Source organism: Lissotriton vulgaris, chromosome 2_1 (genome assembly GCF_964263255.1).
Source record: "Lissotriton vulgaris chromosome 2_1, aLisVul1.2, whole genome shotgun sequence".
Classification (NCBI taxonomy): Eukaryota; Metazoa; Chordata; class Amphibia; order Caudata; family Salamandridae; genus Lissotriton; species Lissotriton vulgaris.
This window is the reverse complement of record NC_141687.1, coordinates 1,954,888,787-1,954,905,972: the sequence shown is the minus strand read 5'-3', so window position 1 is coordinate 1,954,905,972 and position 17,186 is coordinate 1,954,888,787. Positions and strand designations below refer to the sequence as shown.

The following is a 17,186-nucleotide window of genomic DNA, read 5'->3' as shown; positions in this document are numbered from 1 at the left end:
TCTCTCCACACCCACGCCAACAGGACACATCTCGCGTGCGATTAATCTCAGTAAGCCTCTCCGGGGTGTAGTACCAATACGTGGTGATTTTAATGAGGGTGTCAGTCAAGCCCTTGTAGTAGGCAGAGTGTCGAGCCCGGTAACAAATGCCCTCCCACTCTTTATTGCTGAGCGTGTGTCCCAGGTCTCTCACCACCGTGCCCTCCCTGAGTTGTAGATGTGTGTAAATCTGCCTAACAGCATGCGGTATAAATCCGATATGAGCTTTCGATCCGTTTTCCTCGTGATCAACTAGTATTCGTACGCACTGAGTCTGCGGTCAGCCCCTCCTCTAATCTGCCCATGAAGCGCCCAATGTCGCACCTGGAGATATCGGAGCCGTTCCTCCTCGGGCATGTCAAATTCTCGCCGGAAGGCATCAAAAGGGATGACTCCTTCCGCTGTGTACAAGTGGAATAGGACCCTACATCCCGCCGGGCTCCACCGGACAAAGGCCGCTGTCTCTTGGTCGGGACCAAAATCCGGGTTATTCAGTATGGGCGTCAGCGGTGATGGGAAGGACAACAACTCATGCGTAATATTCACGAGATCCCACACTTCCAGCGGGGTCCTTGTAATATGCGAAGCATAGAGATTGGGGGGTCGGTGCTGCCTTCGCAGGAAGGGAACCTCTTGAAGCGTGCGGCCCGCCACTGCCTGGTCCTGAAAGAGCCAGTGCTTCTCAGACTCCCACCTGCTCCATTCCACTAATGTTCGTAGCTGCGCCGCTTAATAATATAACAACAAATCTGGCAGCCCCAGTCCACCACTCTCAGGAGGCAGCATTGCCAATCGAAGTTTCATCCTCGCCCGCCTTCCGTTCCATATGAACTGCACCAGTTCACATTGGGTCTGGCGAATCCAGCCCTCCGGGGGTTTCATAGGGATGGCGCGAAACATGTAAAGGACTTGTGGCAGGATCGTCATTTTAATAGCCGCCACTTTGCCCAGCTAAGATAGCGGGAGATGTCTCCATCTACCCAGCTCCAACCGGACCGTCTGCCGGAGCCGAGCATAGTTGAGACGAACCGTGCCCTGTAATGTGGCCGCCAGCTGAATTCCTAGATAAGGAATGGCCTCCAAAGCCCAAGGAAAGGGGGAGTCCCTGCAGGTAGTCTCGGGTGGGCGCTGTTAACGAGAGGTCTAGCGCCTCAGATTTGCACATGTTAACCTTAAAGCATGCCACCTCCGCAAAAGCGTCAAGAATGTCGACACAAGCCGGCAGGGACCCTCTGGGGGAGGATAGCGACAAGAGGACATCGTCGGCATATAAACTGATGGTATGCTTATATGCTCCGATCTTAATTCCGTGGACTGTGGGGGCGAGTCTCATGGCCTGCGCCAGCGGGTCCATGTAGAGGGCAAAGAGAAGGGGCGACAACGGGCACCCCTGTCTCGTACCCTGTTCAATGGAAAAGCTTGGTGAGGAGCAACCATTGACACGCACCGTCGCCCAGGGCCCTGAGTAACAATTCAGTATCCAAGTGCGGAATCTGTCCCCCATCCCGGCCTTAACCAGGACTTGCTCCAGATATGGCCAGTGGACCCGGTCGAACGCTTTCTCTGCGTCGATCGCGAGCATCATATATTCCCCCTTCGTTCGCGTGGCCTTTTCTATTAAGTGCAGCGCCCTCTTGGTATTGTCCACAGTTTGCCGCTCCGGGATGAATCCTGCTTTGTCCGGAGCAATCAATCCCGGCATAAGCGGGGCAAGCCTTGCCGCCAATATGTTCGTATACAGTTTTAGGTCTACGTTAAGTAGCGATATGGGCCGATAGGCTTCGCATTTAAGTGGTCTTTTCCCGGTTTGGGGATAACTGAGATGGTTGCGTCTAGTAAGTCCCTCGGAATCGAGCCCGGCTCTGAAAAGGAGTTGAAGAGAGTAGTAAGCAGGGTAGCCACCTGGGAGCAGAACGTCTTATAGAAGATGGCTGTGAAGACGTCAGGGCCCGGTGCTTTCCCAAGTTTAAGCTTGGAAATGGCTGAAATGACTTCCTCAGGTCTAATGCTGCGTTCTAAGAGCTCAGCCTGATCCTGTGTAAGAACCGGAAGCGGGGATGACGCCAGGAATGCGTCACCCGCCGCAAGGTCCAGTGAGGCCCCGGCATATAGGGAAGTATAGAAGTCGCTAAATACTGCCGCGATCTCCGCATCTTCCGTTGCTAGACTTCCATCCTGTTTTCTAATTTCCTTTACCGTGTGGCGTTGCCACGTTTCCCTTAGCGCTCGGCCCAGTAAACGTCCACATCGACCCCCCCCCCGGTATAGTACATATGTCGCACCCTCAAAGCTGCAAACTCCGCCCTGTCCTGATCCAGCGCGCTCAACTGCTTCCTGACCCTGAGGGCGCACGTCCTCTGATGCATGCATTCAAACTCCTTAACCTTCTATGTAAGCTCGTCTCTTTTATCCGCTCTTACCTTATTCTCAGCTAATGAGACCGATATAAACTCGCCCCGTAAAACTGCCTTAAGGGCTGCCCAATGTGTAGCCGGCAAGGTGTCAGAGATGCTATTGTGGTGCAAGTAGTCCTTGATTGTTCCTAATATTTTCTCAACTATGTCCTTGCGGTGTAGCAATGTGTCGCGTAGTCTCCAGAAGCGCGTGGGTCGCGTCACCGGGGGGGAAATGAACGTCACAGAGATCGGGGCATGGTCGGAAAGGGATGCTGCACCTATGTCAACAGTGGACGTCAAGGCCCGATGGGAGGTGGAAGCTAGAAAGTAATCGCGTAAGTGCGATGTGCGTTCGAGTAGTATGAGTATGCTTTAGTACCCGGATGAAAGCTGCGCCACAGATCCACCATACCCAGCTTCCCCAGCCTAGCCAACCCCCCACTGGAGAGGGTTCCCGCCTGTGTGGTGCGCTGCGTTGATCTGTCCATGGTGTTATCTAGTACTAGGTTAAGGTCCCCGCCTATAAGAATATGTCTGTCTGTGGAGGCCGCCACTTCGCTTAGCGCTAGGTGAAAGAACTTTTCCTGCCCCTTGTTGGGAGCATAGACCGAGCAAATTGTAAATTGAGACCCACCCATGGAAAAACGGTAGGATAGCAGCCTCCCCCTTATCTCCGCTCCCTTCTGTAGTACCCTCCCTCTGAAGCGCTGCGATACCATTATCACCACCCCGGCTGTTTTACTCGAGGCCGACGAGAAAAATTGCTGTGGAAAGCAGCGTGCCTTCATCCTTGAATAGTCCTTTTGCAGTAAGTGCGTCTCCTGTAGGAGAAGTATATCAGCCTTCGTGAGTTCTAAGCAAGAGAGGACTGCCTTGCGTTTGACTGGGTTATTGAGCCCCCTAACATTCACTGAGAGAATTTCGCAGTTCAGTAGGTGGCATGACTCATCCCTACCCTTGACCGCTCAATACTCCTGAAACCTACTATCGTCGCGGTAAGGCTTCTCCTGGGTTGCCCACTTTCTGGCCTGTAGCGGGACCCTTTGTGCCCTCCTGCTATACTCTGGAGACTCGCATCATCAACCCTCAATGGATACTCTAGGACCTGGAACCCCTCCCGCCCCTCCCTACAAACCCCTTCCTCGCCCCTTCCCCCAGCCTAAACGCACCTGCAGACAACGCGAGAGAGCATGGCGCCTAGATTTCCTCCCAGAAAAAAAGACCTCCTATAAAGAGGCCATTAAGGTATATAAAGAAGGGATCAGAGCAGCCCAGGCCACCTATTTCTCTGAGAAAATATTGGGAGCAAAATCTAAACCCAAGGAAATCTTCCAAATCATAAAACAATGCTCTAGTGCCACTACGGCTACCCCCCCTATCAAAACCCAGGAGCAATGCAACAAGCTTGCAGATTTCTTCGATGACAAAGTTTTAAAAATGTATTCCACCTTCCCACCGGCAGCCACTCCCCCGGAAGCGATCAAACCACTTTTCCTCAGACCACTTCCTCGTCCAGGCCAGCCGTCGCTCGAGCACTTTCTCCCCCTCGACCTCGACACTTTAAGTAAAGTGGCCCGTTCGGTCAAGTCAGGATCTCCCCGTGACCCTGCCCCTCCAGACATCCTGATGCAGGCAAGTAAAGCCACCCTGCCTGTAATCTTGGATCTCCTGAACACGTCCATTTCTGCATGCTCTGTCCCTACAGCCTGGAAGCAGGCCATGGTACGGGCGCTGCTAAAAAAACCAAGCCTAGACCCAAACGACCTGTCAAGTTACCGCCCCATCTCACTTCTTCCATGGACGAGCAAGGTGCTAGAGAAGCACATAAATGCACAGCTGGTGCAGTTCCTGGAGGACCACTCGCTGCTACACACATCCTAGACAGGTTTCAGACCACAGCACAGGACAGAAACCGCCTTATTAGCAGTCACCGAAGACACTAGAAGGATTCTGGACCAAGGAGGCTCAGTGGCAGTGATCCTCCTTGATCTAAGTGCCGCCTTCGATACGGTCAGCTATTCCACCTTGCTGGACCGTCTCCACAACATCGGAGTTTCAGGTGACGCTTTAAGGTGGTTTGAATCCTTTCTGTCTGGGAGGTCGTTTCAGATCTTCGACGGTGTAACAGTATCCACTAGCAAACCCCTGAGCTGCGGAGTACCACAGGGCTCCTCCCTGAGCCCTGTGCTGTTCAACGTCTACATGAGGCCGCTGGCAAGTGTCGTCGAACCGCATGGCATTAAAATCGTGTCATACGCCGACGACACCCAGCTTGTGGTCTCGCTGGCCACCGAGAACAGCAGGCACTCCTCAGCCGATCTGCTACACTGCCTAGAGGACATAAAGGGTTGGATGACCAACTCCTCCCTTAAGTTAAATGGAGATAAGACGGAGCTCATGCTCCTAGGCCCACCTTCCCCAGTCCCGTTCACCTCCCTGTGGCCCAATGCACTGGGTCCCCCCCCACCCCAAAGGAAAGCGTGAAGAGCCTGGGAGTGTGGTTGGATAACAAACTTTCCTTCTCCACCCAGGCCACAAAACTATCTGCCACATGCTTTGGCCTACTGAGAACCTTGAGGAAGGTTCTTCCGCTGCTGCCGCTAGAAGCTAAAAAGGTTGCGGTCCAGGGGCTAATCCAGTCCCGCCTTGACTCAAACAATGCCCTATACATGGGGGCACCTGAGTTTACACTCCGAAAACTACAGGTTGTTCAAAACTGTGCAGCACGTTCCCTGCTGGAAATCCCGCGCACTCAGTCTGCTAAACCTGCTCTAAAAAATCTCCACTGGCTGCCAGTGAGGCAGAGAGTAGCCTTCAAAGCACTGTGCCTGGCGCATCGCACCTTCTGGAACACAAGCCCAGCGATCAACAGAAATCTTGTCACCCCCTACCATCCCAATAGGAACCTGCGATCAAAGGAGGCCTTCCTTGCCGTCATTCCCAGAGTAAAGCGAGCCAGAGCCGGGGGAAGACTGTTCTCGCTGAATACCGCCAGGCTCTGGAATGACCTTCCCCTTTCACTCCGGTCCAACTCAGATCTTCTTTCATTCCGCAAAAACCTAAAAACATGGCTGTTTGACAAACCCTCTGTACCCTAGCACCCCCTCCGTCACTTTCTGGTCAGCTCAGCGCTTGGACGCCCACGGGCAGCAACCGCGCTCTACAAATACCGTTACAATTACAATTACAATTACAATCTTCCCTCAATTCACACACCCACCCAAACCTGTATCTAAAACCCCGCCACCCCTCTTCCCGCAACCAACCTGTCCCCTCCCTCCTCTCTCCCCTACCCCCTGCCTTCCGCTCTCCCTTCCCCCACCCCCACACCCACTTAACCATGAAATTGAATATGAAAAAATAGAAAACTAGACAAGTGTCCATCATCTCTCACAGATGATTGGTCGAAAGGTATTACGGGGTATATCAAGTCCAGTCCTTCCTCCTTCTCCCCCCACCGCCGACCCCTCAAAGGGACACAGTAGACCCCAGGCACACAAGGCTCTGAATGAGTGTTCATCCCGGCTGCTGGGAGGTTAAGTCCACTGCTACTGCTTCAAACGCCGCGCTCTGACCATCTTCGATCTCCGTCTTCGGGGGTTTCTTGACTCGGCGTCGTCCCTGCTGTTGACGCCATTGGGCTGACGATGCTCCTGTGACCCCGGGGCGCGCTGCCTGATCTTCCTCCTCCTTCGGCGGGACGATGCCGATGACCTGACAAGCTTCTTTCAGAGAGCGGAGCTGGTAAAGCTTATTGTCCAATTTGAACATGATCCGAAATGGGTGGCCCCATTTATAAGGTATAGCTTGTTGCTTGAAGGTAGCTCGTGACCGGCTTGAAGCATTGGCGCTTCTGCAAAGTGAGCGCTGATAGGTCCTGAAAAAGGGTCGGCGAGTGGCCGCGAAAAGAGATGGGATGCATCTGCCTCGCCTTTTGGAGGATGTCTTCTTTAGTGCGGAAATCCTCTATACAGACCAAGATGTCTGCGGGGAAGGCCACCCTGGCTTGCTGGGGCCCGACCCTATACGCCCTGTCGATCGTCAGCGCTGCCTCCGCGGGGCGACCCAGGATATGGTTGAAGAGCTCCCTGGTAAATTTAAAAAGATCCTTGACTTCGTCCGACCGCGCCACTCCCCGAATTCGTATGTTATGTCGCCGGGAACGGTTTTCAAGGTCCTCAAGGTGCGATTGTAGGTCCACCTGTTGGTCATGTAGTCTTATAATCTCATGCTGCAGCGCCTCCATTTCGACGTCGCGGCTGTCTTGTTTTGTTTCGAGCTCCGCCACCCGTTCGCCAATGCCATCCATGTCCGTCCACACAGCTCGGATCTCATCCGAAAATTCTTTTTTGAGGGCGTGGATGTCCTCCCTCAAAGTCTTGAAGAGGGACTCTAGGAAGGCCTTCGTGATAGGGCGACTCGGCGGCAGCAAGCTCGGAACCTATCGCGCTCCTGTGGCCGATGTATCCTTAGCTGTAGTGGACGACTGGGCCTTGGCGAACATCTCCTTTACAGTCTTATCCTTGCGGACCCTCGACCCCGACATCATGGCCGCCCGTGGCAAAAGGCGCCTCGCTGTGGAAATCTTCTAGGCCGCGTATCGTCTCCGGGGCACCACCGCCTCCGATCGGCCTTGTGAGGACCCCGTTACAGGCCGACCTGTGGATGTGCTGTGTCGGTTGCCAACTTGTGCTCCGTTTGCCTCCGCTTACGGCCTCCAGAGGTGGCGCCAGCCAAAACCTTTCCCTCGGGCCACGTTGCGAGACCACCGCGTCCGGGCACCTCCAGGCTCTGCCCGCTCAGGGCACGGTCCGTGTCTTCTCCGCCTCCCGCTACGGCCCACTCTTCGCGCCACACCTAGGCCCGCTCCAGCAGAGTTGTTCGTGCGCACCGTTGTTGCTTACTTCCCCACCTCACTGCCACCACCACAGGCCTTCTACCGCGCCAGTCACTCCCTATTCGAGGCCAGCCACCTCACAGAATGCTTGTGCCCTCAGCAGTTGCGCAGGCCCTCTGCGTGCGAGCGCCGCGGCCCTCTCTACACCACTGGGGCCAAAGGCTGACTTCCGCAGTCCTGTCTGAGCGGCTACGCAGCAATCAGGCGTGCTCCCCGCCTGTTACCTCGCACAGAGCATGTACGCGGGCCGGGCCCGCCGTTTCCGCATCAGACCTCACCTGAATTATCCCCAAGCCTCGGGCTCCCAGCCCGGCCGCTACTTCACGGGCCTTCCGTTCCGCCCCCAAGGCAGATCCCGACCTCGGGCCGCACTGCAGGCATCGCAGCCACCGTCCTAAGCCCCCGTGTTCGGAAAGGCCTTCCATGCGCGGCCGCCGCTCCCCTCTCCTCACCTCTGGGCCCAGCGTCAGTCCCTCGCCACCCTGTCTGGGCGGCTATGTGGCAGGTCCGCAGCAGCAATCAGGTGTGGATCAAGCCGATGCCTCGCGCGGAATGTATGCGCGGGTCCTTGCTATAGGCCTCGCGGCTGCGGTCGCTGTACTCGCTCCATCCACTCGAAGTCAACCCCCGCTGACCTCTCGGGCCACAGGGGATGCCAGGCTGACTATTGGGGTCGCTGATAAGGGGCTCCGTGAGGCCCGAGCCCGTGCTGTGGAAGGCCGCCGGCGGGAGCTCGGAAGGACGCGTCCGCTCACGCCGCCATCTTGGCCACGCCCCCCCGTGAACCATTTAGCCTCTTTATGCACGTGAGTAACATGAATTTATGGCCAGCCGTTATAACCTATCCTTGAATTTCCAGGAGTACATCAAGCTATTCAAGGAGAGGAGCTTTTGTAAATTGACAAACCTCTTGGTATTCCGCTCATGAAAAGAAACAGTTGTGTGTCATTTATCTGAGACCTTGTTGAGAATATCTTGCATGTTTTCCTCTCCAGTTTTCCATGCTAAGTATATACAATGTTGTAAAATTTTAATATGATTTTGTGGGTTCATATTTGATTTTTCTAAGGGCGATTGTAAAAATGATTTTAAACCAATGTTAATCATTTTGTCTCAGCTTGGAGATGCCGTTACAAGGCATGCTGTGAAAGGGAAGGAGACGGGGGCACTCTTAAGATGTATTCTCAAAGGTAATCAATTATGCTATGTTCTTGAGTTGCATGCTTTGTGCATATTGGATTCGTTTTAAGATTTGTTTCTATCAATATTGGTCTCACAGCAAACTCCGCTTCCTATTAACAGCAAACACTCTCAGAGGAGCAGAGCATGCTGTTTAGTTTTATATGATCATAATGAGCTATGGTGCGAGTGTTAGAGCTTTCTTCCCCTGTTCACAAGCACAAGATTTTATATTCATTCATTTAAATGACCACCCTTTAGCACTTCCCCCTCCATCCTGCTCCTGGTTTCTGCTTAATAGGGCTACACTTTTTCCACACTATGTGGAGCAGAAACTTTAATCCAATTAGGAAATGCTTTACTCCTATTTACGAAATACATTACACCTGCAAACCCTGTAGTAATTTATTAAGGAGGTCCATGATTAGATCACTTTTGGACTTCGAGTTCCAAGGCCAGCCCTGCTTAAGTGTCGTCCAGCAAAGGGGTATGTGCTTCAGTAGTTTCAGTTTTTAGGTCTCGCTGGTATTATGCGCATAGCGCTGCTCCAGCGAAAGACCTATTGTTGTGGGTTTGCCGGGAATGAGGACAGGGGATGTGCACCCGCTTTTCCTTGGTGATTTGACCTCGTGGGCGTGCACGCACGTCTCGGCGCCGTGCACATCTCCTGTCTCACATTCGCGCGCAGACACAGCCACACTCACGCATGCGCACACACACAAACACCCACACAGGCACAATGCATCAGGACGCACTTACACAGACACACAGCCCCACATATACACACGCACAGCAAACAGACACACAGTCACACATATACATACACATGCGCAGCTACACATGCGCACACACACAGCTACACGCGCACACACCTCCCACTCCCCCCCCCCCCCCCCCCCACCCCAGCCGCCATCCCCACTACAACTAAGCCCCAGTTACTGCATCGGCGCAACTCCGGACTTCAGCCGCCACTGCGGGGCTCTCCCTCGAGCATGGGAGCCCCGCGTCACCACTGCTCCTCTCCTGGCCAGCCACTCGGTGGGCGCGAGCTTTCAGCAGGAAACGGAAGTCCCGCCCCACGGCAGGTTTCGTCACGCGCACGTCTTGTTTAATAATGCGTTTGGTGTTTAGCATAGCGAGGACATCGTCAGTGATTACATGTTGAGGGAGAGGGCAAACATTTGTACGGCAAGACACGTATGTCAGTTAGTAAGTAGTATAAAACCGCTTCATAGCGTTGAAAAATTGGAAATCACGTTAGACTATCTCAACTGGGTACGCCGTTTTGCAATGTTGGTGCTGCTCAACACAATAGGAGACAGAGGTTGGAGATAAAGGAACATTTCTTCAGGGTCTCCATAGATTGATTAGCAGCAGTGCGTTGAAGGTTTTTGAGGCATCCAGCCTCAGAGCCAAGGGTATGTCGTTCCAGATCTTGGGAGTGAAAGCAGAGATCGAGGAACTAAAGCTGGAGGTCTTGCTGCAGGGTTGCTTGCCTCATTAAGATTGTTTGTACTCTGAAGAGGCCTATCATTGCCTAATGTGTTTTAAAAAACAAAAATAATAGGCATTGTCATTTACAATGCCAATAGCTTAAACTCTTGTAAATGCTAGACCTAATGCATTGCAAATGCTTGTTTGTCTGATTTACTGTTTCATATTATGGAAGGGTCGTTCTTTCGCAGATTGGGAATTGATCAGGTGCTGTTGATACTTGGCCTGGTGATCATGGCTTTATCTGGAAAACCAAGAATACATTTGTTTGAGCTGGAGCTCATGGAGGGGTATATCATGTGAGTTTGCTGTTGCATCAATTGTTGACCTTTAGAGTAGAAGATACTGAGAAAATTGCAGAAATGGCTATGTACATGAAAGGGGATCCCAGCTAGCATGTTTGTAGGGCACATTCGCATATGGTTTACACATGCTAGAATCAATTTTCACATATCCACAGTTTCTAAATGACTGAAAACAGTTTTATATGTTGATTGTGGGATTCAGAATATTGGTAAAAGAAGCATTAGGTCAAATTGTTTAGAAGTACTTTATTATGGAGAATGGTCATCTGTGCTTATTATGGTTTTTGCAAAACTTTATTTTTCGGGAATCTGCTGAGTGTTCGTCAATCTGCCAAAAAGAAAAAAATTGACTAAAGAAAAAAATTATTTTTGTCTTAAAACACACATTACTATAATACTCTGGCACGGAAGGGAACTACTTGGATGTGCTAATTGTGAAAGGGAAGCATGCTGTAACCGATTGTAAAGTTAGCCAACGGCTGAAGTGGGCTGGCTCATGGCCCATTGATGCATGCTTGAGTGGGTTGAAGAAAAATGTGAATGACACAACCACAGACCAATGGATGAAGTGTGGATGTAAACCATAAATGTAACGAAGCCTGTAAACTTACATTTACTAAAATCAAATGCTCTTGGCTAACACAGGCCTAAAAAAGCTAATTGATCTGCCATTGGCTGCCAGTCTCTTACCTTTGAGAAAGAAAGCAGGAAAAAAGGAAGGAAAGCAAGAAATAAGGAAAGCAAGCAAGAAAGCAAGGATGAAAGAAGGGAAGCAAGAAGGAAGGAAAACAAATGCAATAAAGTAGGAAAGAAAGGAACAGAAGGGAAGAAAGATGGATAGATGTATATATAGAAAGGTGTAAAGAGAAGGGAAAGAAATATTGAAGAAAAAAGGAAAGAAAGTAAAAGAAATAAAGGAAGAAAATAAAAATATAAACTGTTGCAAGTCCTGTAAGTTAATCATGATAAAGACTGATTGTCTTCCTGGGCAAAGGTTATTAAAAAGCCATTGCTGAAATTGAGTCCAGAATAAATGTTTTCTAAAGAATTGTCAGCTTATGAATTCATTTTTTTTGTGAGAGAACTTATGGATAATATTGAAGCTTTCGTTTGCTGTTCTGCATGCATAGTAAAAAGAGAATAACTTGATACTGAACAGTTTCAAATGGATGCAATCTATTATGCTGTGAAATAACAAAGGACACTTCAAAAGGAATTTACAACCATTTTGGCAGACACAGGAACTGATAAAACATGAAATGTGTCCTGTGTTCACATCTGGTAGAAAGGTCGTACTTTCACCACAGGCTTTAAACATAAAAACACCTGAGCTGAAGGGAACTATTTTGCGTGCGGATGTTTTAATGGTGAGAGAGCCAAATGCAGTCACTCAAAGTGAATTTAACCAGAGGCTGTAGTAGGCTGATACATTGCCCCATGCGGCATGCTGTAGTGGGTGGAAGTAAAACTTGAATGACAACAGCAGACCAATGGATGAAGGGAGGTGGGCAAAAGCCCTGTTAAGAACTATATTATGCATATAAGTGTAACAAGCATTGGCATAGCCAATAGGTCTCGCCTTTGGGGCCTTATAAGTATTTAGTTATGCAGCACAATATCCTGCGTGCAACAACATCCACTGTTACATGTCATAACACTTATAAGGTCCCAAAAGCGAGACCTGTTGGCTATGCCAATGCTTGTTTTTCTTTCCCTGTAGATCATTATTTTTAATGCTAAGAAACAAGTGTTTAAGAAACCTAGCACAAATTTAAGAAGTGTCCAGTGTTCCCCGCATTAGGTTTTTGGCCCCAGGGCATGCATGACCTTCTGACAAGCCTAACACAAAAAATATTTCTTCAGTGTGCATGCATCTGGTAATTCAAGTATCTTCCATGGGGTTGAATCTCAAACACATTCAGGTGTGTAGTACCAGAAAATTGCAAGTTTAGTGAGTGTGTCCGTAAGTCCCATATGATATGCTGAATGCCGCGCCCTGTAGTAGATGCCCTCCCACTCCTTGTGGCTAAGTGTCCGTCCCAACTCCCTCTCCCAACGACCCTTCCCGGCACTGTATACGTGCGTGTACTTGTCTTGTAACATACGGTAGAGCTCAGAGATGAGTTTTTTGTCGGAGTGGTGTGTGATCAGCCAGTATTCATACGGCAGTAGGCACCTGTCAGCCATAGGGCGTACCTGGTTGCTGAGTGCTCGTGCCGCAAGAATGCTTGTATAGAGTTTAAGATCAACATTAAGGAGCGATATGGGGCAGTACGCCCCACACTGTGAGCGATCCTTCCCTGGTGGGGGAATGACCGAGATAGTAGCATCCAGCAGGTCCCCGGTGATCGCGCCCGGTTCCGAAAAGGAGTTAAAAAGAGCCGTCAGGAGGGGTGCTACTGCCCACAGAACGTCTTATAGAAGCTCGCGGGGAAGCCATCAGGCCCAGGCGCTTTCGCCAGCCTACAGATTACACTTTAGCCAGCAACAGCCTTGGTGCTATAGTTAATTTACCATCTCTGCTTGCGTGGGAGCATTCCAGATGTCCGCACCACTGCACAGTCACTGCTGTTGCCCTGCACCCACCACGCCCAGGATCCACCAACGCAGTCCTGAGCATTGCTAGCGGGTACCGCCTCACTGCGAGGCGGGCACACACGGGTGTGGGTCGGGATGCATGTTAAACTGTGTATACGGCTGTTACTTCCGTGTCGGTGTCAGGCTCCTCCCCGGAAAGGACGGCGGCGCAAGCTCCGGGCAGGAGTAGTAGTTTGGTGTTGCCGAGGCTTCTGAGGCTGCTAATGATGGCCACTCCTCCAAAGCTGCTGTGTGGGGGGCTTAAGCCCGCGTTGGTTCTGCTGGTCGCTTTCTGGTACCGCCCGGCTCCCGAGGATACCCTGCAGAGCCGCCTGGACGCAGTCCTCACCTCTCTGCTGCGCACCGAACGCAAGGTGGAGCTGGGTGGCCTGCCACCTAACGGGTCGCCAGAGGTAATCTGAGTGCGATGGGTGAGCATCAGAGGTGCAGTGGGTTGGACAGGGTTGTTGACAGGAGCTAAAGGATGCAAGGGTTACCTCTTCTTCGGGAGACCCTACCTGGGCTAAGACGAGATAAGTGCCCAGTTTGGCCACTCTAACATCACACCAAATCACTTCTTTCACAGACCTCAATATAATTGCAAGAGTCCTACAAGCAGACACTTCTCACAGTGCAGGGTGCTGTTCGACCACTAATACACTTCGGCATATAGTTAGGGTTTCAAAGCACTATACACATGCTATAAGAATTACTCTGCCAGGAGCAGCACAGCACGCTGCGATAATTATTAATAAAGGACGTGCGCGTATTCATGAGGTCATTGTTATTGGACGGGCCTTAATGTCCTGGGCATATGCAGTGACCAGTGATCGCATCCCCAGCTTGAATGCAGGCTATATCATTACTATTAAAATTAGCTAGTTTACCCTAAAGCCAGTACTAAGGACAGAAAATACTGCTTGGATTTGACACAGGTCACCTCCGTGTGGAGTGCGCCATAAAGCTAATGTGAGTTGGCATAACTATTGCGTGATTATAGCTTTTGCAATGATTGTGCATGTGCCCCTTTAAAAATCAATAATAGACTAACGCTGCACAACAAAAGGCCCTCATTTTATCCACATGTTTCACGTTGACACGTGTCCCGCTGCACACAAACAGGCCCCATTTTTTCCATACATAGGCACATATTTCAGTTGTACGTAGAAAAAAATCTTCTAGAAATTACCACCAGTTGGTAATTTTACCATTTGTTCCGTTAGTGTTCTTATAATATGTATCTGCATTATTTAAAGAAACCCAGATCTCTGGACCTAAATGATCATTCTTTGCATTTTCCAGCAGCAGTACTCAAACATGATATATTTTGCCGCCCGCATCATAAAAATCATTTCTAAATTAGAGCACACCAACAACGGAAATGAGACTGCAGCAGCCAAAACTTGCATAGCAGTTGATAAATGGTGTGGATATCAAACAAATGCTCCTAAACACCAACGCCACCAGTGACAGCAAAAACAATAAGGACGTAGGGATTCTTCCAGTTTAATAAACGGAATGTAAGTGCACTTTTTATAACCTTTCCACGGATGCTTGCGAGGGGCCCGGCGGTGGGTAATATTGCTGGACCTTTGCCAGTGTCGCCTTTCTTCATTCAGTCTTTTGTAGGTATCATGAGGTGTTTGGGAAAAAGGGCTGAAAACGGATGGATCATTGTAATATTGTCAAAAGCATTTTTTTTGTGGCACAGTGCTAAATCAGACCATTTGCATATGGATACTGCTTATAAAGGGTACACAGTATGCAGCAATTGTATAGCTCTTCAAGACCTGGTGGCACGGCTCATGGAATAATGTGCTACATGGTTAAACACTTAAAAGGTGCCAAAGGCGAGACCTATTGGCTATGCCAATGCTTGTTTTATTAGAGTGAAGATTATTGAGTGGCTTCGACAGTTCTCACACTTGAAGACCTCTTGCCTGAACTGATCTTTCAATGATTCTCTAAAAAGATAGACCTCACCACATTCATAGAAGCCTTGGAGATACATTGATCCCTGCCATCTGCACAGGCAAGCAGGGATATAAACTTTAATACACTGTGCCAAAATCACCGGCATCGCAGCATTTCAGACCTTCTCTGTCTGGCAGCAAGAATAACGCATACTAACATTTTAGCACAGCATTAGCTAAACTCGAGAGACTCAACCAGATCCAGCAACTATGATCCTAAAAGTTGGCAGATATGGCTGATTGCATATGGTGTAAATCCCTATGAGGGGTTGTCATCAATTGGTGTGATGTTTAAAGGAAGTTTGTTGTTTAACACAGTATAATTAAGAAGAAGTCCAAACCAGTTGCCTGCGATGTGATTAATTGAGACATCACCAAGAAGGATGTTCAGTCATTCAGCTCCACTGGTACAGAGTTTCATATTGGCTCTGCTTGTAGAATCCTCTTTTTTCGCAGTGCCATCACCTGGGATACAAAGCTCCTTGTCCTTGTGGTCAACAATGAATCAAGAGATGGAAGGAATTTATACACTCAATATTCCAGTGGGACCATACTTAGTGTCATTTATTAAGTGTCATATCCACACCTTAACACCACACTTCACTGAGCTAATAAATATCTTACTCCAAAAAGGCTTAGTCGTTAGAGGACTTGGGCATGCAATAACAGATCTTCTGGAGAAACCATCTAACTGCTCTTCACATTCAATAGCTTTGAGAACGAGCTAACACACAAGCTTCCAGTGCACAAGGAAATAAAGGAAGTAAAATCCTGCAGGTTTTGACTAGTCTTGAGAGGCATATTGTCCACACTAGCTTCTTCTCACATCCACTCATGAACATCAGAATTCATTATAGTATTTCCTTTGTCAATACCTTTACAAAAATATATTTGTATTAATTTTTCAATAAAATATACACAACAATATCAGTGCAGTAGTGTGTACAAATGCATCATCTCAACAGTAGTGTGATTGTCAATACAAAATTGTGATGGGAGGAGGAGGAGGTGGGTGCAGGGAGGAACAAGCACAGACCGACACCCTTGTCAGTACCTTATGGTCAGGGCCACTGGAAGTATGTGGCGGGCAAAGGCCAAATTATGCAGCAGGATTGAGTAAATTATGCAGCAAAAAAAGGCAAAATATGTGGCGCCTTTTGGGATAGTATGACTTCATTATTTTGTCATTTGTAAACTTGCTAAGACTGTCTGGACATCAGTTATAACCAGTTTAACACCCAAACAAAGCAAAAAGCTACAGAAAGGTGGCCAGTTAACCTTTAAAAAAGGGTCTTCCACTGCGTGGCAACACATGTCGCTGCGTTTTTAGTAACTTTTAAACCGTTTGAGCTAGAAACAAAAATTATTTTAGTTAAAATCTGCAGATTATGCAGCATGTAATAGATTCTGCGGCACGTGTGGCAAAATTGTAAATATGCATTTGGGGCAGCATTTTATGCTTCTTTTTAAAAGGGACTTGGATCTTTTTGTTCAATTACAGCTGGTAGGTCAATATGATCGTTTCACATTCTTATCTAAGCATACACCTCCATCATTCCCACAGGGACTGCGCTTTCAGCCCACCTCTTTAACATGTATAAGCAGCTTTTGAAAGATGTAATTTAGCTACATAAACTACTGTTCCAAATGTGCATGGATGCAACTCATATACTCACTCATCCACTTACAAAGAGGGAGAAATATTGCAACACACTTGCAGACAGACTGAGACAAAGCCACTGTTAAAAGAAAGCTAACATAATGTGCCTTAATGGTTCCCGAACCAAGTTCTTAATCACCAGAAGATAAACTGATAAGGCAATCCTGCCTCTTTGTCCTTTGCAACTGAGTTCTAATCCTATCCCCCTGTGCGGTAATGGAAAAAGCATGGTATTAAGGTACATGGATCGGAACCTTTCTTTTGAGAATCAAGCCTCCTTTTAGCAATCAACACTAACATACTGTTGATGTTGTGGAACAGGGTTCCTCTTCATGTCCATCTAAAGCATCAAATTGAGCTCACAAAAATGTGTGTCCTCTCCCTCCAAAACTACAACAAAATAGTGTGCCCAGAGGCCCAGAAAAGGTATCCAAGGAATCCAAATTTGAGCAGCAAGTATGTTTCGGATTTTTAGGAATTCAGACTTACCTCTTTCCAGCCCTAAAAGAGGTACACTAGCATCCAGTGAAACAAAGAATTGCATTTTAAAATGATGTCAATTGTTTTTATGCTTACATTGACAAAGACTGTTATCCACACAACATATTCTTGGTGTGTTCCTGCATACCATGCAGGTTGTGTAATTTAACTTAGTTTGAAATTGGA

The 17,186-nt window shown here is 48.9% G+C and overlaps 1 protein-coding gene across 1 annotated transcript in view; it reads left to right on the top strand.

The window, feature by feature from the left end:
- The window catches only part of FANCI (FA complementation group I), a 636,131-nt gene that overhangs the window by 42,730 nt on the left and 576,215 nt on the right, over window positions 1–17,186 (top strand). The window contains exon 3 of the mRNA XM_086958134.1: window positions 8,450–8,522. Coding sequence (XP_086814260.1) covers window positions 8,450–8,522 — 73 coding nt within the window. The remainder of the gene's footprint in view (window positions 1–8,449; window positions 8,523–17,186) is intronic.